Below are 23,774 nucleotides of genomic sequence, written 5' to 3'. Positions count from 1 at the left end.
TAGGAATAGTAGGCCATTGGGGGGTTATGACCTCCACCAACCTGTCCTTGGGCACACCACTGACTATTTGTTATAAAAAATGGATGAAACATGCAGAATTCTCTGAAAACTTAAAAAGTGTCACTCATGAAAAGTATCTTCATTAAATAACAAGTGTACTATTTAAATCAGAATTGAAAATGTACAATATAATTTATATACGAGGCGTATTTTTTAAGTAAGTACCGTTTTGATATGTACAAAAAACAAGTAAACTTTTTGTAACAATTTTATTGTTACATGAAAGACCACACTTTTATCTACTTTTCCACATAATTGCCACCAATATTAAGGCACTTATCATATCGAACAACAAGCTTTTGTATTCTGTCGTCGTAGAAGTTTGCCGCCTGATTTGACAGCCACTGCAACATGGCTGTTTTGAGGCTATCGTCGTCATCGTGGCACTGGCCTCCGAGATGCTTCTTCAGTTGCAGAAACACGTGTTTCAGGTGTAACGTAGGCCACCCATGTTTCATCGCCTGTGACAATTTGGCTTAAGTACGCGTCACCTTCAGCTTCATAATGCACAAGAAAAGTCAAGGCGCTACCTAAACGTTTGCTTTTGTGCACCTCAGTTAACATTTTTGGTACCCATCGTAAGCACAATTTTCGATAGTTTAAGCGTTTGGTAACTCATAATGTTTTGTCCATACACTTCACAAATCTGACGGTGAATTTCAACTGCTTTCACGCCTTTAGCACTAAGAAAACGAATAACAGCGCATATTTCACATTAGGCGGAGGCATTTTAAATACGCAAAAGCAAATGTATACACGAACGATTGTTGCCGCAATGGCGTCTGTGGCTTGCCAACAGATGTAGGTACACAGTGCACATGCACAGGACACCAACCGCAGCGCTGCAACGGCGGAATTTCAAAACGGTACTTACTTTAAAAATATGCCTCGTACATTTAATTTTATGCTATCACTGAATCAAGCAACAACCTGCAATCAATATGCATGGATGCCAAAATGACTGAGGCAATATGGTAGACATTTTTGAGATACCAGCCCAGTCCAAGGATCATACCTAGCTACAAGCTTCTTGTGTCTCTTTACTTTGGACTAAAACCTCCCCTAGCAAACAACACCTACAATAACTTTATGCATGACTATGCATTCACCATTTTCCTCAAAACACAAAGAAAAAATGTGAATATAACAATAGTTTAATTTCATAGTGAGTTTTTGACATTGGCGTTCCATTGTTCTTTCATCTAACCATTATTCATCCTCATAATCGCAATTGACCTGAAAACCCTACATGACAAAAAAAAAAAAAAAACAATATTCATAGTTTCAGCAACTGCAGTGCTTGACAACGCAAATATTTCAAAAACACGGTTCATTGGCTAAATTAGATTTATATTCAACAGAACTGTGAACGTATATAATTTTGACAATGAGTGAAGATACATACATGTATGTATATCTTTACATTTATTTTATTTTTGTGGCTTATTATCATTTTATTTATGGTTTAATTTAGATTACTAAATGGGAATAATTGCTAGGAAGGTACACAGTCTTGCAATTTTTTTTCCTCATATTTTTCCATTCAATTCCTGGTTTATCCTAACAGAAATGGACAAGACTATATTCTACCAATCCAATATAAAATTGCAAATGATCCCTGAAGAACATTACAAAATAATACAGTAAATGCTGAGATGCTTCATCCCAGTCTCCTACTACTTTTTCAAGCTTTTTCAAAATGACACACACACAACCCCACAAGTGCAGAAGGTTGACTAGCCATGTAATGCTGTGTGCGTGTATCTTGGTAATGTAAGTTGAAAAAAACTTCTGGGAAACCAGGATAAAATTTCACAGAAACAATAAGATTTACTGTATTATATTGTAATATCCAACATAAGAACAACATTGATTTCCTTGAACACATGGTTCATTAAGCTCTTTAATTAATATATGTATCAGGTAACTGCAATGGATTTTATCTTTGGAAAAGAAACTGCATATTTAGACATTTACTTTATAAAATGAGGCTTATGAATTATACAACTATATTCATAAAAACAATAATAAAATGGCAGAATTGTTCACTAAACTACAGGCTATATATAGATAGATCAGTAAAATTATGATAATTTTACTCACAAATTATTATGCCTATATATTAGCCAATAACAATAGAGTTCAGATTAATCTGCCCAATCCCTAGAAAATATATATTACATGGGAAGACCACAGGGAAATTGTTAGTAGTGGGGAAACCTGCAGAAAAATGTCGGGGCCTGACCTCAAAGTCAACCAATCCGGAAGATAAAAAAGGCTCAACGTGATGATAAAAAGCAGAAAAATAAGTTTCTTATGAATTATATTTACTATTGAAATTTAACAAACGTTTCAAAAAATGTCAAAACCCCAAAGCAATTTTTTACATCCCCATACACAATAATATTTTATTTAATTTGCACATCAATTAGTGATGGTGCAGTAACAACACCCTTCCCAGCTACACTAAATGGTATACCTTTGTACGTAGCAATCTTATTTGAGTTTGTCTTCAAATCTGGAGCAACTGTTTCAAATATTTTCTTTTTTGGGTTTAAAATAGGGTCAGGCCTTCTCTCATAACCCTCAAATGTTATGACATCTCCTGGTACAGCTCCTGCTGGCGGGATGAGTACTTCTACTTTAGCTGGTGTACTTGCACACATGACCATTGCTTCCGAGGTTACGCCCCTCATTTTTACAGGCTTTAGGTTGCACAGCAGCACAGCCAGACGATTCTGCATCTCTTCCACTGGAACATAGGCTACCAAACCACTGACAACAGTCCTCATTTTGCCTTCGCCCACATCTACTTCTTCAACATAGAGAGAATCGGCATCTGGATGTTTCTTGGCACTGATGATTTTTCCTATGCGGAAATCGAGCCGTCCCACATCAACTGGAAGTTCTTCTGCTGGTTCTTGCTTCTTCTTACCTGATGCTGAGTCTCCTCCGGCCTTCTTTTCACCTTTGCCTTTCACTTTCGTCAGTTGTTTTTCTGTACTGATCGCTGGTTCAAGTTTGATAGCAGTAACTTTCTGGGCTACATTCACTGTGCTTGGCTCTTTCTTATTTGATGTCAAGCCAGCAGAACTCTCCTGAGGAGATGCCTTCTTCTGCACTGTAGGAGCGTCTCCTGGAAGAGGAATCTGCAAATGCAGAAAGAAAGTCTTACACCCGGCACTGGGAAATCTCAAAAAATTAATACACCGAAACTCCAATTTTACATTCCCGGATTTTACATTTTCCCACATTGTATATTTAATCTTAATGGTCACAACATAACAAAATGTTATATCATATCATGGAAAACCAAAAGTAGTCAATGCCATCTCTGTTATGATAAAACTTGACTATAATTCCAAGATTTCCAGCATAAATATTGCAAATTTCAAGTCTTTCTAAAATTGTATCAAATATCAAAGGTGTAACTAGGAGATTATTTTCAGTGGATGGGTGTTCACTTTAATCAGTTCTATGCTCATACATTTACATGCAGTCAAGTGAGAAATTTAAAAAATTGCAAGTTGAAAATGGGCCAAGGTAAAGTCCAAGCACTCTCCCCCCCCTCCTCTACCAGATCTTCTGCTAGTTACTCTTATATCATATAAATATATATGATCCAAATTTTTTAATGCAAAAAATGGCAAAATTATCTGATCTTTCTATCAACCACTACCCTTTAAATGATCAACTACTGATATATCTCTATCTGGGTCAATCTAGCATAATATCCAAGGTCAAATTGAGGACACTTTTTTACGCAAGGTAGAAGACTATAGTTTTGTTTAGGAAAAAAATATGGGTTTCTCAATAATATGCATTTCTGTTACTTTCTGGCTAACCAAGATGTTGAAGGTGAATGATGATCAGATGAAAATGATGGAGGAACATTTATAAAAGAACACCATCCTCAGGCCAGAAATCAAACCTGGAACACATAAAGTCAAGACCGAGAACTACGTATGCTCAGACACTGAGACTGTTTGATGAGTTTACAAATTTTTAACGGTTAATTTTAGTTATTTTCATGCTGAATACCTATCAGCTGGCTTAGTGAGCTTTGGACTTACAATCTTGCCATTGAAGTTAATTCACTGGCTGGGGCATGGGTGTTAATTTATGGAGTGTCCCTGCATCTGGTCATCCTTCATTTTTGGCATTGCATGTGGCCTAAAGATGGACAAGAGCCATACGAGGTCTGTCTCAGAAGTAATGAGAATGATATCACTGGACATGGCATCAGTAGTTATGGGGGGGGGGGAGTACACAAGCAGTGGGACACGTTGAGTACACACAGGAGGCAGGGCAGCTGGCTTCGGCCTGTGGTTCTATTGTTATTGCTGCATCCTATCACAGAAAAATGGAGCGCAATATTGAACAGCATTAAGACATCAAATTCTGTGTGTTAACTACGAAAAAGTGAGGAGATTCGGCCTTGCTGTCGGTCAAAGTGGTGAGCTTGTACAAGGCCTTCACAGGGAATCAAGAACATGTCGTGAACAAACATCATGCAGGATGTCTGCCTGTGACACCCAGAAAAAAACATTGTTGTGAAAGTGAGGTACGTTAGCAGACAGAATGACTGCATTGGAGATGGGAGTTGGAAAGAATTCCATTCATTGAACTTTGATTGATGAAAAAGGCCATGCTTGTGTCCCCTCAGACTGCACAATTATGGATTCTACACCACGGCAATGTACCCTGCTACACTAGTCTGTCTGAATGGAAATGTTTAGTCTCACACAATATTCCACTGCTCCCAAAACCTGCATATAGTCCAGACCTAGCCCACTATGGCTTCTACATACTCCACAAGATCAAAATGCAGTTGAACGCCCATCATTCACAGGACACTTCCAAATATCCAGTGCCAGATCTACAAATCTTGGGCCCGCCCGCAAAGATCCCCCTCTACCTACCTACCTACAGCACACACACCCACAACACTATATATACATATGTAGTGTATGTGTGTGTAATTCTTGATTTCATGTTCATGTTGACAAAGTCACATATAAGAGCTTACAGGGTGATTCAAAAGTCTCTATAAAAAGTAAAGGCCTTAGGCTGGGTACAATTGATCATGATAGAAAATCACATTGGTGTGTTTCAAGCGGACGTCCACCATATTGAATTCAACATAAAATTTTCAAATGAGGAGGTGGTGATGTGTAGGCGCCGATTTCTTCAGAGATTGGGGGCGGAAGCTAAGCAAATGGGGCAAGTTGGGACCTAATAAACTCGAGTTAACCTTTGAAGAATTGTAATTACAATAACAATCTTTGACAACAAGACATATACAGAGGTTGTTTCTGATCTATGGTGACAAAATTGCACACCTTGTAAAGCACCATCAAGCGGGAACAGAATGAAGCTGCCAGTCATTTGGGCACATTGGACCGTTGGCTCTGCATGACAGGTGGTCATTGTGTATCGGGAAGAATGCTGCCGAAAATCAGTGCATATTGGGAGGGTTACATAACTGCACTTTCCGACGTAAACTGCAGTTATAGTGCCATTATAAAACTGTGCAAGGAGCGTGGATTCACTGTGTCCAAAAATGGCATATCACGGGTGTTGAAAGGGGCAGGTAAGGCGAGGCGTGGGATGATTCCTGTGGGGCAGAAACAGGCCAACCCCCAGCCTGCCACTAGCCGCACACCTGCTACAATCCAGGACATCAGGGCGCTGGTCACCAGGGAGAATGCAGCCACACAGAGAAGTATCGCGAACCGGCTACAAACATCACTGAGGACATTGCACACCATCATTCACCGCGATTTGGGTTTGGAAAAGCGATGCAAGGGGAGTGTTCATAAGCTCTTGCCAAAACACATCCAGGAATGTCGCACCAACTGTCGAAAGCTTTATGAGCGACACCTGTCAGGTGAAAAGTTTAAGTTATTGTTACATTGGTTGAGGCACATGTTTATCTTGATGACTGTCACAAGCCACATGCAATTTTTTATACATCGACAGGTGCGAGGGACTTTCAAAGATGGTTCACTGAATGCAAGGAAAGTTTTGGCACAGGTTTCATGATCATTGCTGGATACTCGTACAATGGCAAGCTGACCATACATTGTGTTGCCAAAAATACGAAGGCTAATTCCTAGGGACACAAATTTATGGTAAATAAAAACTGAGGAGAGCGGTAAATAAAATGTTAGATCAGCGGTATATACCAGCGGTGGAAAAAAAAAATTGGCACACACTTTTTCCTTATGAGAGGAAACAACATACAAAAGAGCTATAAATTGATAATCTACTTCATTTTTATATACTGTACACATACACAAGTACTTAGCTCTCCAACCAAGAAGAAAATACCAACACAAAATTACTTCATTTCTAAATTGCATATCTCAAGTGATTTATTCATTGTATGTATTTAAAGCATATCCTTATCTTATCACTGCTACAGCTAGCAAGTTCAGCGAAACTGGAAGTTGAGTAGACATTCGGGGGAAGAAAGGAATGCAGCTTGACAGGGAGCAAAGTTTTCAAACTGAGATAGTGTTTCTTCAGCTGTGAGTGGTAGGAAACTTTAGGCAAACGTTTTGTTACAAATCGACAGTTTGCGCGCACAACCTCGACTGCCGATTTTTGCTTGTTTTCTACTTAATTTGATGATATTTCACGGTTATTTCGCGAAAAAGCGTTCATTTCGTGGAAAAGCACACATTTCGCATTACTTTGCGAATAAAACTCATGCACATTTCATCATTGGGGGTGTAGTTACGTGCAGAATGTTCAAAATTGTATCTTTTTTTCACATTTCGCGATTTCGCGCATCGCGAAAATTCAATGTCCCTACTAATTCCGATTATTATCAGGCTAACGTCCTGACACCCGTTTATCACCATGACATTCCCAATTTTGACGGGAGGGACCAGAATCGTATGTGGGTGCATCAAGTCACACATCTTGCTCAACCTGCCTCTTCCTTCAACAAATGGCAGAAGTAACTGGAATTCGTGCCATTCCTTTCAAAGACTTTCCAGTGAAGTCACCTGATGCCTCACCGATGGACTTTTGCACCTTCAGCCTACTGAAACGTGCCTTGTCTCACAGGAGACCCTGCACTATTGAAGGGCTATGGAAAGCCTGTCAGGAGAAGTGGTTGAGTCTGGACATGACTACAATTCGTGCCAGTCTCCTACAGTGGAAACTCCGCTGTGGGGGAATTGCCAAGATGCAGGGACACCACCAAATAGAGCACTCTCGATGGTGGTGACATGGTTTCTCTTAAGGTAGGAGCAGTTTGAAATTGTCACCATAGATCGGAAACAACCTCTGTATATCAGGGTACATCCAGCTTTATTATCTGGGCAAAAAAATCACTATACTACTGTGATTATGGGCCCGGCGCCCACCCAGCGTCGAATAACATGGGTACCTGGGGGAAACCCTGGGGGGTAAAGGCGGTCAGGGGTGTGATGCTGATCACATCACCTCCACTCACGACCGGATCAAGAAAGTGTGGGGCGTTACCCCCATACCCCCTATACGCCTTCATGGCGTGGTGCTAAGCACAGGGGAACACTTTACTTTACCTTTTTAATTCTTTAAGTGTAACTTTTGACTGAGAATTTGATTATCATATTCGGTTTATAATACTTATTCCTAAAATCCTTTATAGAAGTTTAATATCTTCACACATATTTACATAAAAGATGTAACGGTATATTTTGTGCTTTTAAGCAGATTCTCATCAACATACACAATATACACTACCATACATTTTTGAATCCTTGTCCCGAGGTTCAAAACTTGCAGTACCTGAAGTTCTGTGGATCCTAGTTTAGGCAATAGACACGTATTTCTTCAAATTATAGTATAACGCCCATTTCCTTTTAGATATATATACGTTTATTCATAATATATTTACAGGAGTTAATTCTTGGCAGTTATTCGCAAAATTACATTCCGGTGTACCCTGTACCCCCTTCCCAAAGAGAGTGTGTAGACTCGTGTAGCCACTGGCTCCACGAGTAAAAAAAAAAAATAACCCTCAGTACCAAAAAAGGTGGCTGAAAGTATGTGTGTTGTGTACCCGGTTTCCCGCATGAAATAAACTATTGGAATAATGTGAAAAGATCAAGTGTGTGTAGTAAAAGAAAGAAAGTAAACATCCCCGCCGTCGGTTCACATAGTAAGAAAAGAAAGTTCGCCCAGCCGCTCCCTTCAGAGAGAAAGATACCTCTTACATTGCTGTACTCCGCCAAACATCTGAGGCCGACTGCTCCGCTGCCCTTCCTATTTATAGGCCCCGCTAATGACCTAAACCGTTACTGGAAACTTACCGCTCCCCAACGGCCAAGAACCCAAACGTACAGGAATACATAGACATACACAATTTATAACATAAAAAGGATCCAGTAATGATCGCATCATTACATAGTCCCCCCTTCCTGAAGAGAGAAAAATCAAAGTTCTGTAACCTAGAAAAATAATAATAATATACACAAAGCACTTGTCCGCAGTTTCTGTTCACTACAAACACACTTTCATTAGATCACACGACACTGGCAGTCAATGTTCACTAATTTTGTTCACAAGTGTATTTCGAGATCTTTGTCCTTGACAAAAAAACCAGTTCCCATAGCATCTATCAGGCTGCAGCATCTGGCAGCGCTGATAACTCCAAAACCCATATTTAAACCTACGCCCATATTTAGACCTTCTCCTCTATTATTTAAATTGTTACATGATTGTGCAATATACATTCGTCATTGAGAAGTAACCTCAATTAATTTCTCTCTACAGAAATCCAACTCTTTATAAAACAAATATCCACATTTATGTAAACAGAAATAAGGATTTGGCTCTACTAAATCGGTCTGGCGCCGTTGAGGGTGGTGCTTCGGGCAATAGCTTGGGTCGCCCCGGTCCTTAACCCACCCACACACACATACACGTATTATTTTGAACGTTGGTTAAGCATTGGTATAAATATGTAGCACTGCACCTTTCAGCCACATCAATGTAGCATGTTTACATGCTGTGAACAATCTCATAGAAAATGACTTCTAGGTTTTAAGAGGAGTGGAAAAAATGCTGAATGTGTTGTGTACTTTGTGTACAAGAAATGTACTTTGAGGGAAACCGTCAGAATATATGGGAAAGTGACATGGCTTCATTGATAAAAATGCATTCTCATTACTTCTGAGACAGTCCTTGTAAATGATTTTCTGAAGGTGCATTTCATCTCGAATGAAACAATAGAATTTACTTGTACCAACTGGATGTGTTCAGTGGAAAAATGATGGCAGTAACATTGACAGAGAGATGCTTACAAATTATGGAAGGATTCAGAATGAATTAAAAGTCATCCATATACTATGTCTGCAAACAGAACATGTCTGGAAAGTAATCAACATGTCACATTAGTAGATTAGCTTGTATTTAAAACAGTAACTTTATTTCAGATCATTCAATTAAACTGATTTCCTTAGCAAAGATTATAATGACAAAATTTATCCACCATTAATCAGAATAGTATTCACTAATAATATCTAAGCATCACAAATATAATGAATTAAGGAAATGCAGTAACTGAATGGTTTGCGGTAATGTCTATTATAAGAAGGGGATTTTGTAGAATGTGCAACAGGGACCAAAACATCCCTGTTCTTGTTGTTCCACTTTGAAACGGTTCATTACAAATTGTAATAGCCATCACAAACATGACACAGCGAATGATAATAACAAAACAAGTGAACCCTTACATGGGAAATAACACAACGTAGGTCGGTGAGTACTTCTACCTGATTACCCTCTCATTGGCATGTACAATAGAATGCAAAAGGTAATCACAATGGATGTTCTTTACCATGGTTTTCTGTAGTTTCTGGTGAGCCTCAAGAAAGTACTTTGGGACCAGGGATCTCGACTGAAATTAATTTCAGCTCGAGTTCTTGTTTGGGTCGGATTGATTTCACTCCTCGCAATACCAATTCAATTTCGGCACAGCGGACTGAAATAGGATAGGTAATTCGGACTCAAACTCGAATTGACGCTGACAGTTTCTACTCCGGACCAGACGAACCGAAACTCAAAGCTCCTCATGCAAAAGCATTTTAGTTTGCACCACTTTAGAAACCAGTTTCGAGGAAAGCAGTTCGACATATCGGTTTGAGATTACAGTCCATGCCACAGCGAAGGAGTTTTGGTCCGGAATAATGGTTCGAGCAACTGAAATTGGTTAAACTACTGCACAGAATCGGTTCGACCTTCGGAATGTCAGAAAGCTGTGATGTGTGCAGAGGAAAAGCGATTCAATATGTACAGAGGACAAAAGACCAAGTCGTTTCATTCAAAACACTCACTGGTGCCATGCTTGCCACATTTTATTTTTCAAGATAGAAACTTAAAAATAAATATGCTGATATAGGGTAAGCAGGGGGAATTGGGAGGTATGTTTTTAAATCGAAGCTGTGTAGACTCTGATACTTGTTTTAACACTTTGGACCCAATTTATTATCTTGAGACCCTTCACTTACCATCTCTTAAACACACTTCATTTTTTTTACCTCCTAATTTTATGCATTAAAAAAAAGTAATTTACAACCCAATTACCCCCATGAAGGTAATTTGGAGGTATGCTTAGAACTCACAAGATATTAGAGCTACAATCTATGGACAAAGGGGTGTTAAAAAAGAAAGTAAAAACTACACTTTACACTCAGTTTTAATAGAAGAAAAAAAAATAATATGTAGGTAAATGATAATACATACAGTACATTTTTTGGTACAACCTAGAATTTTTTAGAGTATCTCAAAACTTTGAAAAACATGCTTCATACTCCTTGGAGTATATTTACTTGTTTTAAGGCTAAAATCAAACAATTCCCACTTGACAAAAAATTTGTGTTACATTTAGCTAAGGAGGGACAAACATAGTTTGTCATAGTCAGAAAAGTGCAGTAGTTGAAACAATATTTTTTTTACTCGCTAGAGAATTGAAGCAAAATGCTGAAAAAATACAACTAGTGCCCAATGAATAAAGCTATCATTCCATGCACTAGTTATTGTGTTATGACAATACAGGAAATTAATAAAAATAAAATAAAATGATACCACCCAGTTACCCCACCCATCCCATTCCCCCCGCTTACACTATGTGCTACTTTGAATATAGGGTGAGTGCACCAGTATATGACCATTCCCAAATAAGAAATGATATTGCATTCATCTACAATCTCTTATGTAGGTTGTGATTGGTTTGTCCAGGTCACAAGGTAGGGAGTTCAAGAGCACACTTGTTTGAGTTTAGCAGACGAGACAAAGAATCTGGTATTGCTAATATGGTAAGAATTACTACGTTGTAATCATGTGTACAAGAAACATTCAAGATGTGTGAAATTTGTGCTTATATAATGGTTACATGATGAAATCAGAATAATAGGCTGTTCAAAAATCACACATTCTCTGTTGTGCATTTACTTGCAAGAAAGCAGGGGTGGGGGAGGTCATGCACTAGGTACCAATTTGACATCATCTCTAGTAAATAACCACTGCAGTCAGAAAGGAAAGGAAGATCCAGATGAAATAGTTAATGCCTTCCAATCATCTGCAAAGCTGACATACGCGTATAACCATATACCTCTTTTTGATCTTTGGGAAAAAATCCAAAAGAAAGCTTCTGGAAATGAACCTTGTGATTTTCATTTTGATGAGTAAGGAAATACTGATATGTCCTGCTCATTGCTACTTGAAGGAAGTGAACTTCAAAGAAGTCAAGCTGAAATTTTAACACCGATATGAACATCAATACCTCAGCCTCCAAAAAATCATCTAACCTTGTAGGCCAGTTCTTGGTCACTGACAGTAAGAGGAAAGAATCATCTCCCGTGGTTGAGTGCCAACAACCAAAAACTCCAGAGGGAGAGTGGGCTACTCACTTGCATTGGTCTAAAGTAAACGATAAAAACATGGACAACCAACAAAAGAAGATCTGAAAGATTACCATTTGTAATAACATCGAAGAAATGGAAAGAATATCATGAACAAAAACAATGAGAGAGAAAACAGCAAAAAGTGAAAGTCGATGTTAAGAAGAAATCAAAAGCTATCACATCGGAAGAAGATAGAATATAGTGAGACCAATAGATTCACATTAAATGTCCTTGGCATCAGAATCTGAAGGAGATTTGCATGAGCTGTTATTGGCTGTTGTGCAAAACACGAGTGAAAGCAGTGAAAAATGCATTATGCACAATGTTGGTGATTATGCTACAGTGTGTTATGATGGTGAATATTTTCCAGGAATAGTGATTCATAATAAATTTAAGGATGAATCTGAAATAAAAGTTTTGCATAACTGTGAAGCTGAGAAATGGAAATGGTCAAACAAAGCTGATCAAATTTGGTACAGTCATTGGGACATCAAGGAGTGTATTCAAGCTCCACAAATATCCTGTCTGAAAGGTCTTATGGTGTTTACTATACAATACCTGAAATGCTAAAATATATATATAAAAAACAGCCTGTAACTATTTCAAATTTCTCTGTTCAGGAAACATTATTATTATTACAAATGTTTGTGGTATTGAGGTAGTCATTCATTGAATTTTGCTGGTCATTCACTAGTGCTTTGATTGGAATTCACCAATCTTTACCTACAGGTGATGGACAAAAATATGGAAACACCTGCAGAAATGCACATTACCTTTATTAATATCGAGTAGGACCACCTTCGGCACGCAGAGCGGCCAGCAGTCGACGTGGAATGAACAAATACAGGTTGTGTATGGTTGTCAAAGGGATGCTGTACCATTCTTCCTCCAAAGCAGCTGCAAGTTGTTGTAGAGACGATGGTGGTGGGTAGCGGGCTTGCACCTTGGTCTCCAAACCGACCACAGGGGCTCAATAATATTGAGGTCTGGCGATTGTAGAGGCCATGGCAGATGTGACACTTCATCTTCGTGCTCATCAAACCAGTCCTGGACAATGTGAGCTGTATCAACAGGGGCTCTGTCATCTTGAAACACGGCATCACTATCTGGGAACAAAGTTTGCACCATGGGATGCAGCTGGTCACTCAAAATGGTTACGTAGTCCCTGGCAGTGACATGTCCATGCAGGGTGATGATGGGTCCAGCAGAATACCAGGAGATGGCTGCCCAAATTAGCACTGAACCACCGCCATGCTTCACTCTCGGTAACAGACAGTTGGTATCGTACGCTTGTGCTGGCGTTCTCCACATGCACACTCGGCCAGCAGTTGGAAACAATGTAAAGGATGACTCATCCAACCAGATTACAGTCTTCCACTGCTCCATTGTCCAGTTTTTATGGGCGTTGCACCACTGTCTCCGTCTAGCAGCATGGTCAACAGTCACGAGTGGTTTGGGAATTGCAGATCTGCCATGAATACCCTTCTTGTGGAGTTCTCTTCTGACTGTTTTGACGCTAACAGGGTTTGTAAGCACTGTATTCAGCTCAGCAGTGACTTTTGGAGCCGTGGTGATCTTCTGCTTGGTCACAATCCTACCCAATGTGCGGCTGTCTCTGTCACGCAACACACACTTGCGTCCATGCTGGTGCTTCGCTGATGCGGTTTCTCCGGAAGTCTCGTAGGCAGACATGATCTTCGAGACTGTGCCTCTTGATACACCAAACATTTATGCTACTTTCATCACGGAAGCTCCCACCATACGTGCACCCACAATTTGCCCTCTTTGAAACTCTGTCAGCTCAGACATGATTCACGATAACCTGCACGGATCGGTCGCTGAACTATAACTGGCCCATCTGTCAGGTTGGCCAGGGTGTATACCTTGCAGGAAGTGCCAGTGACCACAGTGCCACCTACCATTCAGACACAAATTGTGTTTGAAATGGCTACCTGTTTTCTATCAGGTATTTCCATATTTTTGTCTAACCCCTGTATTTCTTTCATAATGATATGTATGTACTTGAAAATAGTATTAAATGAAACCCAACATTATGCTGAATTCATTCATGCAATTTGCTTGGATTCACTTTTTTTTTTTCTTTGACCTAGAAATAAAGTTGTGGGAAAATGTTCTTAACTGGTCATTTACTGGTGTCTAGTTAAAGGAGAGAGAGTTTAAAGTACCAGTTGCCAATTTTAACTTTTCAATTTTTGAAGGTAGAAAGTTGAAGATCAGAATGCTGGTTATTTATGCTACCATGAATACAACAAAATAGGAAAGTTTTTAATAATTGGAAATGTTGGGTTGTCATATCTAACATCTCTTTTTTTTTTCTAGTAAGTTGAAAATCTGTATGCTGGATATTAATGCTACTGCACATACGTATAACTAAATAGGGATGTTTTACAACACCAAAAATGCTGGGCTGCCAAATTTTGTTTTAATATTTGATGGTAATAATTTGAAAAGCGGTATGCTGGTCCATTATATTATTAAAGTTATGAAGTACAATCAGTATTTAATGGTTATTTATGCTACTGCGAAAACGATTCATTGATTATTGTTATTTTGAGTTGCTTTTCTGCCACTTTTGGCTAATCCCGACGATGAGGATGTGTAATGATATGATGAAGGAACACTTACAAAGAATATCCATGCCCAGGCAAGGATTCAAACCCAATACCCCTAACGTTGTAGCAAGCTGTGGTATCCACTCCGCAACGGACACGGAAATAGAGAAATAGTGAAGCTAAAAAATACAGAAGTGCTGGGTTGCCATATTTAACATTTTAATATTTTAAGCAGAAACCTGGAAATCAGTATGCTGGTTACTTATGGTAATGTGTTTATAAGAAAATTGGGGAAATTTGTAAAAAGACAACTTTCTGAATCCAGGAAACTGAAAACGGTATAGTGCTTAGCTATCAAAAATATAACCACATTGTGGAATGTTAAAAAAAAAGAAAGGAAAATGGTATGGTTGTTATGTAGAACTTGAAAAGTAGAAAACCGAAATGTGCATGTTGTGAAAATATGGCCTCCCCCCGATAGCGTAGTGATAAGGTTGCCGCCTTGTAATCAAGGATTCACGGGTTTGATACCTGGTCGAGGCACATTGCACAGTGGTTAGGATTCCACTTAAAACTATAGGTCCAGTCCCGATTATTCTATTTGTGTATAAAGCGGATTTAAAACAAGAATTCAAGCATGAACAGGAAAAGTTAAATTGAAATTGTACTTTAATGAATGGACAATATATTATTACAATTACATGCAAAAACGTAATACTTGGTTTTGTTTTACATAATTTTTTTGTAATTATTTTCTCTGTACTTCTCCATTCTCTTATTGAAGAAGTTTAAATGAAAACTCAGTATGATTTCCTTCGTTTAATTACTTCTACTATAAGCCTTCCATGATTTCCAATGTTTTTGATACATGGAACTAACAATAAGGAGTTTTTGTTCTTGTATATTGTTTGCAATAATTCTGAACATCTTGCAATTAAGATTAACTGAGAGTGGTTCGAAATGATTTCGCAATTAGTTTTATTTTTTTTAAATATTTGAATTCTCATGTCACAGCCCGAAGAAAATATAAATTCAAAATTTAGAGTCAGTTTCAAAACAGTTTTCACCATGAGCTCCAGTTTGCAAATGGATGAAAGTTGCTACAGTATAATGCCCTTAATATGCACATCTTAACGATGATGCTAAATCCATAACTGAGAAATGTGGGGAAACAAAACTACTCTTTACTAACATGCTCCACTGTGCCAAGTGCAGACAGGAACGCTGAGCTTCTAAAGTGGTACCAAATTTTTGGCTTGTATGCTTGTTTGAATTAATTGTATTGTAGTAGTTTACTCCTTTTTAATTGAACAAATTATTTTAGTTGGTAAAAAAATTCAAATAAATATTCAAAAGTTTTGCACTGTTCGTTCGTTCGTTCGTTCGTTCTGCTACAAAGACTTTAAAAAATGTTTTAAGTTACAAATTATAGAATACATCCAAAATGTTTTATTTTCACTGGAAGAAAAATTACTGAAATTATTATAGTTTCATTAACGCACTCAACCAACACTTGAATAGTAGGTTCATGTACAAAGTATCAGAAACATAAAAATGTATATTTACATACAATTTTTTATTTGCTTCAATCAGACTGTTCAAATATTTTACAGGGCTGTTTACTACAAACAGCTTTTCTATAGAAACATATCTATAAGTATGGTGCCAGAAACCATACAAGCAATTTTAAGCATGTTTTTTTTAATTAAATAAAAAAATCGTCAAATATGATTTTTTAAATAAAAAGCATGGTAACGGGTGTCCCACGAACGGCGCAACTGGGAATTAAGAGTGGTGTTACTTTGTAACCGAAACCTGTGCATACATAAGTCATACACCAAATGTTAGCCCTGTCCAAGTAGATATTTTTAAACATGAGAAACAACAAACGGGGTGCAGTGTTGTTCATGCAATGTTGCCAAATGTAAGTGAAAGTGAAAATTTATTTTTCCACAAAGCATGGAAAATTGCATGTCAAACATTCATACGGAAATTTGGACGTCAATTTCCACCTTGGGTAGGTGGACTATTTCGCCATCTATAGTTCAGAGAAGAAAACCGATCGTTTTCGTGTATAGCCAATCCTGAAATGCCTCGTAAAGGCGTACCGGTCAAAATGGGTGTTTTAAAAAAAATTATGAGGTACAGTGGCAACACTGTTGATGTTTGAAGGCAACAAAAGGTGTGTTTAGTGATGGTCTATGATATGGAAATACTGAAAACAGGAAAAAAAGAAAATGAAAATTATGGTGAAAAAAGTGTTACTTACCTACTCCTGGCAACCATGCAATGCGATAAGAGCACCCACCCAACGAGAACAAAAGAATCAGTTAGTTGTGTACTCAGAACTGTTTGAGCCGTGCATTTCGCATTGTTCGTAGGGGAAGATTAGAATTGTTCTGTGAAATGACGTACTCTTTGGAAGAGAGGGTGTTCATTGTAGAACATTATTTTTGTTCAAAATCGTACGCTAGTGTAAAAACTGTGTTTCGCGAGAAATATCCGAATAATAGTGTTCCAGAAAATTCGACGATATATATCGACTTGTTCCCAGATTTCGTGAAACAGGATCAGTTAATGACAAACCCTACCACAGACAACCACCAGTTTTGACGCAAGGTGCGCTGCAGGATGTGGAGCAGAGAATATCACAATCTCCCAGGAAATCTGTTCGTAAACTTGCTGCACAGTCAGATGTATCAAAAACAACAACTCACCGAGCGTTAAAACAATTGCACCTACGTGCATATAAGGTACAGGCTGTGCAAGAACTGAAGGAAGCAGACAAAGGTGCACGTGTAAGATACTGCCAGTGGTTTAGAAATTTTATTAGAGACAATGGTGTGAATATTTTGGGTAAGGTTTTTTTCATGGATGAAGCATGGTTCCACTTAAATGGATATGTCAACAGTCAAAATTCTCGATTGATTGATTGATTGATTGATTGATTTAGTTTATTTTTCTTCTCGTTTTGTGCCTCTTGGCTAATTTGCGAAGATGGGGATGAGTGATGAAATGATGAAATTGATGAATGGACATTCAGAAACAACCAAGCCCGACCGGGATTCGAACCCGGGACCCTTGGCATCGCAGCGCGATGTGCTAACCACTCGGCCACAGGGTCGGGCTCAAAATTCTCGACACTGGTCAAGTAACAATCCCCATTTGTTACATGAACAATCACTTCATCCACAAAAGATCGGTGTGTGGTGCGCGATTTCACGGAGAAAAATAACACTGTGTAACAAATTTACAACTTTTTTCTCTTTCCGAAATGAACGCAACTGTTTCCGATAGAACTTGTCACGCTGATTACAGTGGTGTAACTGAAATTCCTGTATCAGCCTCCGATTTCGAAAAATAATGGTTGAAAATTTTATTATGTAATTTAAATGCTATGCTATTTGGAGCACTGCAGGACATGGGATGTAACGAAGAATGAAACTAAAAGTAATTCGTTTTTGAAATTACACAGTACAAGAAGCAAAGATTACATGACGACAATGCTATCGATCTGCATAGATACCAGTACCGGTACAGAAATATATACCCTACCCGATCCTTGTCCCACATCCCTAGCTGCTCCCTTATCCCACCCTGAGCCAAAGGTACCTACGTAAATGCCTAAATGAAAATAACATCAATTCAAGAACTACAAATATATACTATGAACAAAATATGTGATGTATTACTCCAATATGTACCAGAAGTAACAATACAGATCAAATTAAGTAATGTACATACATCCAAGGATGGAAAGGATGATACATAAAGTAACATGTATAAAGATGTTCAAGGTAGTCTTATCGGCGCTTCCGTTTGTACTGAGCACCCTCATTTTCTCGTTTCCAGCTCCAACAATAGTCAGCTAATATAGTAATCCCACACTTTCCCTTGTACTTTTTTTCAAAGACACGAATGGTCTGATGAAATCGTTCACCATGTTCATCTGATACTGCACCTAAGTTTTCTGGGAAGATGTCTAAGTGACTGTGTAGATAAAGAAGCTTTAGAGACATGTGACAACCCATTGCATGAAAGCTCAGTAGCAGTTCTTCTACAAGTTCGGCATAATTTTCAGATTTTCGTTTTCCAAGGAAATTTGTTATCACATTCTTCAGTGCAACCTACGCTCTTTTCTCGTTTTCATGCAGGATTTCGTCGAATGTTGAATGTTTAATGAGTTCTCTAATCTGTGGTCCGACAACGATTCCTTCCTTTAACTTTGCATCTGTGATATGTGGAAATATTGTCTTTAGGTACTGGAAACCACCACCCTCTTTATCTAGTGCCTTCACAAACACCTTCATTAATTCTAATTTTATGTGTAATGGTGGAAAGTACACATTTTTTGGATCAACAAGAGGTATGTAACTAACACTTTTCTGTCCAGGAACCAGCGACTTTCTTGTGGTCCAGTGTTTCACACGATAGTGTTTCTCTTTCGCCCTGCTATCCCATTCACACAGAAAACAACAGTGTTTTGTATATCCTGACTTCATTCTCAAAAGCAGACCAAGAACCTTAAAATCAGCACAAATGTACCAAGGATGATCCGCATACTTCATTCTGGCAAGCAAGAGCTTCATATTTTGGTATGAATCTTTCATACCTACAGCATAGGCGACTGGAATAGCAGGGTGACTATTGCCATCGTGTAATAACACAACTTTAAGACTGAATTTCGAAGAATCAATAAATAAACGCCATTGATTAATGTCATACTCAATGTTTAATGCAGACATAAGTCCACACACATCTGTACAGTACACCAAACCTTCCTGACAGCTGAAAAAAATCACTAGATCACTTCCACGACAGCGATACATTGTTACTTTCGTGTCCTTTCCCAAAAGGTTCCAACCTTGTAGTCTGGAAGCTAATAGTTCAGCCTGTGATTTGGACAATTGCAGATCTCTCATGAGATTCACGAGATCATTTAGTTCTGCATGGCATATTCCTTTGCGTTCCCCACATACACAGGATCTTCACTTCCTTCACTTTCGGATTCACATTCAGTATCACAGTCACTCAACGTCCAAGCATTTGGTGGCACAGGAACAGATAACTCATTACAGTGTGGAACAGGCCTAATAGCAGAAGGTACACATGGATAGTTAATTGACTTGTTTGTTTTTGCGGTTATTCCACGAATGTTTGTTAAACAAAAATAACAGTCTGTGGTGTGGTCTTATGGGTCACACCAGACCATTGGCACGGCAAATGGCATTGCCCTGTGTGTTCCGTTCAACCATCCCCGAAGGTTCACAGCACAGGATTTACAACACACATGCGGAGCCCATTTTTTATCCTGGTTCCCGACTTTGCAGGAAAAGTACAATTCATAAGCCTTTTTCACAGCAGATGTCAGGTGAGTAACATTGGACTTAACAGTCACTCTTCCACATATGTAACAGAACTTGTTTGGGTTATGTACACAACTTCTTGGCATGATTTACAGTAAAGATACATCAAACACATATAATGTCAGAACCGGAGATACTTGTCACATCCGAACAGGAATATCTAACAGTCATACGTAGCAACAAACTGAAATCTTTGTGCTGCAAGTCCAGCTTTCAGTACCTTCTGAGCAGTACATTAACACTGTATGAACTCATACAAGAGTTCTCGGAACAGACAAACATCCAGAACAACAATGAATAACAACACACAAACACACCACCGGCTTCTGATACGGATTTTCATGCAGTGTTGCAACTCCACAATGGGGAAGTGTTGCCACCTTGAAAGAGGGAAATTTCGTATTTTAAAAATCCCTTTTTTCCCATTGGCGGGAAAATGGAGGCTGATACAAACAAATGCAGTAGTGCTCCTACATCAGGGTACCAAGGGGTATTATGGTCACTACATACCATCCAGGAAAGAAAACCTTTGTTACACAGTGTAATCGGTCCATTCTTTTTCAACACAACAGTTCACGGAATAGTTTATCGTGACCTTATCACACAGTTTATTTCTCTGTTGGAATGTGATGAACGTGATTGTTGGTTTCAACAAGACTCTGCAACATGTCACACGTCTAATGAAACTTTAGACATGTTGGCAGAGTTTTTTGGCGATCACATCATAAGCAAAAACTTATGGTCCAGTCGCTTCCCGGATCTGATGTCTCCAGATTTTTTTCTGTGGGGTTATTTGAAACAACCAGTTTACATTAATAACCCAAGAACACTTGATGATTTAAAAATAAACTTTTGCACAGCCATTAACAATATAAACCAATCAACCTTGCATAAAGTTGCTTCCAACATGATACAATGTGTTGATGAATGCCTCAGGGAAAATGGTTGTCATTTTCAACATCTTTTGTAAAGCTACACTGCCTGTTACGCGCATTGCATGGTTGCCAGGATTAGATAAGTAACACTTTTTTCACCATAATTTTCATTTTCTTTTTTTCCTGTTTCCAGTATTTCCATGTCATAGACTATCACTAAACACACATTTTGTTGCCTTCAAACATCAACAGTGTTGCCACTGTACCTCATAATTTTTTTAAAACACCCATTTGGACCGGTACGCCTTTACGAGGCATTTCAGGATTGGCTATACACGAAAACGATCGGTTTTCTTCTCTGAACTATAGATGGCGAAATAGTCCACCTACCCAAGGTGGAAATTGACGTCCAAATTTCCGTACGAATGTTTGACATGCAATTTTCCATGCTTTATGGAAAAATAAATTTACACTTTCACTTACATTTGGCAACACTGCACCCCGTTTGTTGTTTCTATGTTTAAAAATATCTACTTGGACAGGGCTAACATTTTGTGTATGACTTATGTATGTACAGGTTTCGGTTACAAAGTAACGCCACACTTAATTCCCAGTTGCGCCGTTCGTGGGACACCCTGTATTATCCACCGTGCTTTCCACACTAGTTGGCCAACAGTCTCCTAATATCTTGCCACAAGAAAAATAATGTAAATGATTGTTTTGAGATTTAAAAGGAATAGAACAGATTGAAAAATAAATGTATTGAGAAGTCACGATTTTCATATAGGACAAAGAGGAGGGGGGATAGAAAAGCTTCATGAAAAGTCACATTCGAGTCTATATTTTGCAAATAAAAACATATTTTAAAACAAATATGACACTACTATAAAATAATAATATCCAGTGGCTCAAGAGCCCTTGAAGGGCCTAGGCCAATTTCCCGACTGTCAGTCTTCCCCCACAATCCTAATGGGGCGACGCGGGGTTAGCACGTCGAACCTCCAGCCGTTATAGGAGATTTTTATGACTGGGTTATGCTACTCACTTTGTAGCTCCCCAATTTCCTCACGATGGAGGAAACTGCATTGCCACCAGTCCTATACACAGGCCGAGAACCCAGAGACTAAACCCATGCCGTCCCGCAGTCGGAGTCCAAAGCACAGCACCTTAGACCGGACGGTCACTGAGGAGGACACACTACTATATATACGTAGTAGTAGTAAAAACAAAAAGTCCCATAAGTAGTTGCACATAGGATGGAAGGGATCTCGTAAGAAGGCGGTGGCTGGTAATTCTTTTTCCCATGGATCCAGGGATAGAATGTGTCACAATGAAGTGATAAGTCTGACGCTGAAAGATGCTGAAGATGGGTGGGCTCTAGCATGCCTGGATTTCATTTCACTTCTGTTTTGGCATCGGATCTGATCAGCTCATGCACCACCTCTCACAGGCTAAAGAAAGTGGGGGAAATTATATGAAAAACAGAACAGTTGTTCCCTCAAAGGCACTAATAAATTACTTCAGCATCCTTACCTGTTTGACACCATTCTGGCATTCCAAATGTACCAATTTCTGCTTCCATTCTTCCACTTGTTTCCTTAACACTTCATTTTCGGCTTGCAATTGAACCAGCCTATTCTGATATCCCTGTTGTGTACTTTGCTTCTTTAATTCCTCCACCTAATCAATGAAATGGAGGAGGTAAAAATGACTATATCCGCGAAAGCATGCTATTTCACAAAAGAAAATGCAACACAAATAATAAATGAGCAAAGTTTTATAGGACTACCAGTTATTAGCCCTATACCAAATCTAGTCTCAATTTCATCAGCACCTGAAAATGGCATATTTTTCTTATAGGAACAAGGCAACTGACCTGTCCATTGGATAGGGGACTATAGCACCAACCAATGCAGTTAGGAATCTAAAATTTTCGGAAAATTCTATCAACATCTTAATGTTGTTATAGGCAAAATTTGAATAAGTTGATGGGAAATTTCTTTGTATTATTGCAGACTACTTGCCATGGAATGTCCACTACCTACTCAAAGTGTAGAATTAGCAATAGTGTAAGCATGTAGGAGCAGGATGAAAAAATCATTCTGCAAAAAATATCTGTTCAGTATGTGCTTATACACATGCATAGATTTCAATGGATGATATTCAATATGACGTCAGCGGTGCAGAGCATGATGGGAAATGTGGCCAAAACCGCACGTGGTCCGGCACACAGTCTGGCAAGCGACAGCAACCATGAAGCGAAACACATGCTGCGTGTATGAAAATGATCTGGTATTTAACACTTTTAATTGTATATTTTCAAATTAATACTTTCATACAGTTTCGTCGGTGGTTAAGATGGCGTGATTTTTCCAACCTGGGGTGAAACAGGAATTGTATTTAAAAGGCAAGTACTGTGTTTTTGGCTAGCGTTACATGAATTTTATGCTACTCTTTACATTCTGATGCTTTGCAACGCGTGTGGTTGCTGTATGATCTCTAATAATGTTCACAAAAAAAAGTTGAAATGCTGTTTATCAATCAGTGGATGCAAATGCAATATGCATATATTTGTGCACACTTTTCAGCATATCTTCTATGCCTGTCTCAATAAACACACAAAAAGTGACAATGATACATTACTGGTTTAAAAAAAAGTACACAATTTTGCAGTTCGGAACATATCTATCATTATCATTTTCACGAGACAAAGTTTGTTTTTAATTCACTTTATGCTCAGATGGACTAGTACCGTTAAAAATGTGCCTCCACTGGGAATCGAATTTTGGATCCTTTGATTACAAGGGGACAACATTAGCCACTGCACTATCAGGTAGGCTAGTAATTCCATGAGAAACAGACTCCCTAGTCCTGTATATTTTTCGGATGTTACATAGCCTTCTACAAATTTGTTTTGTGGCAAATAACATTTTTTTAGATACTTTGATCATTGTTGTTACGAGACTAAGCAAAATACGAAGAACTACAGTAGGCATA

The 23,774-nt window shown here is 38.6% G+C and overlaps 1 protein-coding gene across 1 annotated transcript in view; it reads right to left on the bottom strand.

Moving 5' to 3' along the window:
* Positions 1-1,949: 1,949 nt before the first annotated feature.
* Positions 1,950-23,774, bottom strand: part of AIMP1 (aaRS-interacting multifunctional protein 1) — a 32,642-nt gene continuing 10,817 nt past the window's right edge. The window contains exons 2-3 of the mRNA XM_083131899.1: positions 22,311-22,457; positions 1,950-3,209 (exon numbers count right to left, since the gene is read on the bottom strand). Of these exons, the coding sequence (XP_082988025.1) occupies positions 2,469-3,209; positions 22,311-22,457 (888 nt within the window). The 3' untranslated portion in view covers positions 1,950-2,468. The remainder of the gene's footprint in view (positions 3,210-22,310; positions 22,458-23,774) is intronic.

Source organism: Lepisma saccharinum, chromosome 11, assembly GCF_977018435.1.
Source record: "Lepisma saccharinum chromosome 11, izLepSacc3.1, whole genome shotgun sequence".
NCBI classification, from domain to species: domain Eukaryota; kingdom Metazoa; phylum Arthropoda; class Insecta; order Zygentoma; family Lepismatidae; genus Lepisma; species Lepisma saccharinum.
The sequence above is the reverse complement of the archived record's forward strand: the minus strand, read 5'-3'. Positions and strand labels throughout refer to the sequence as shown.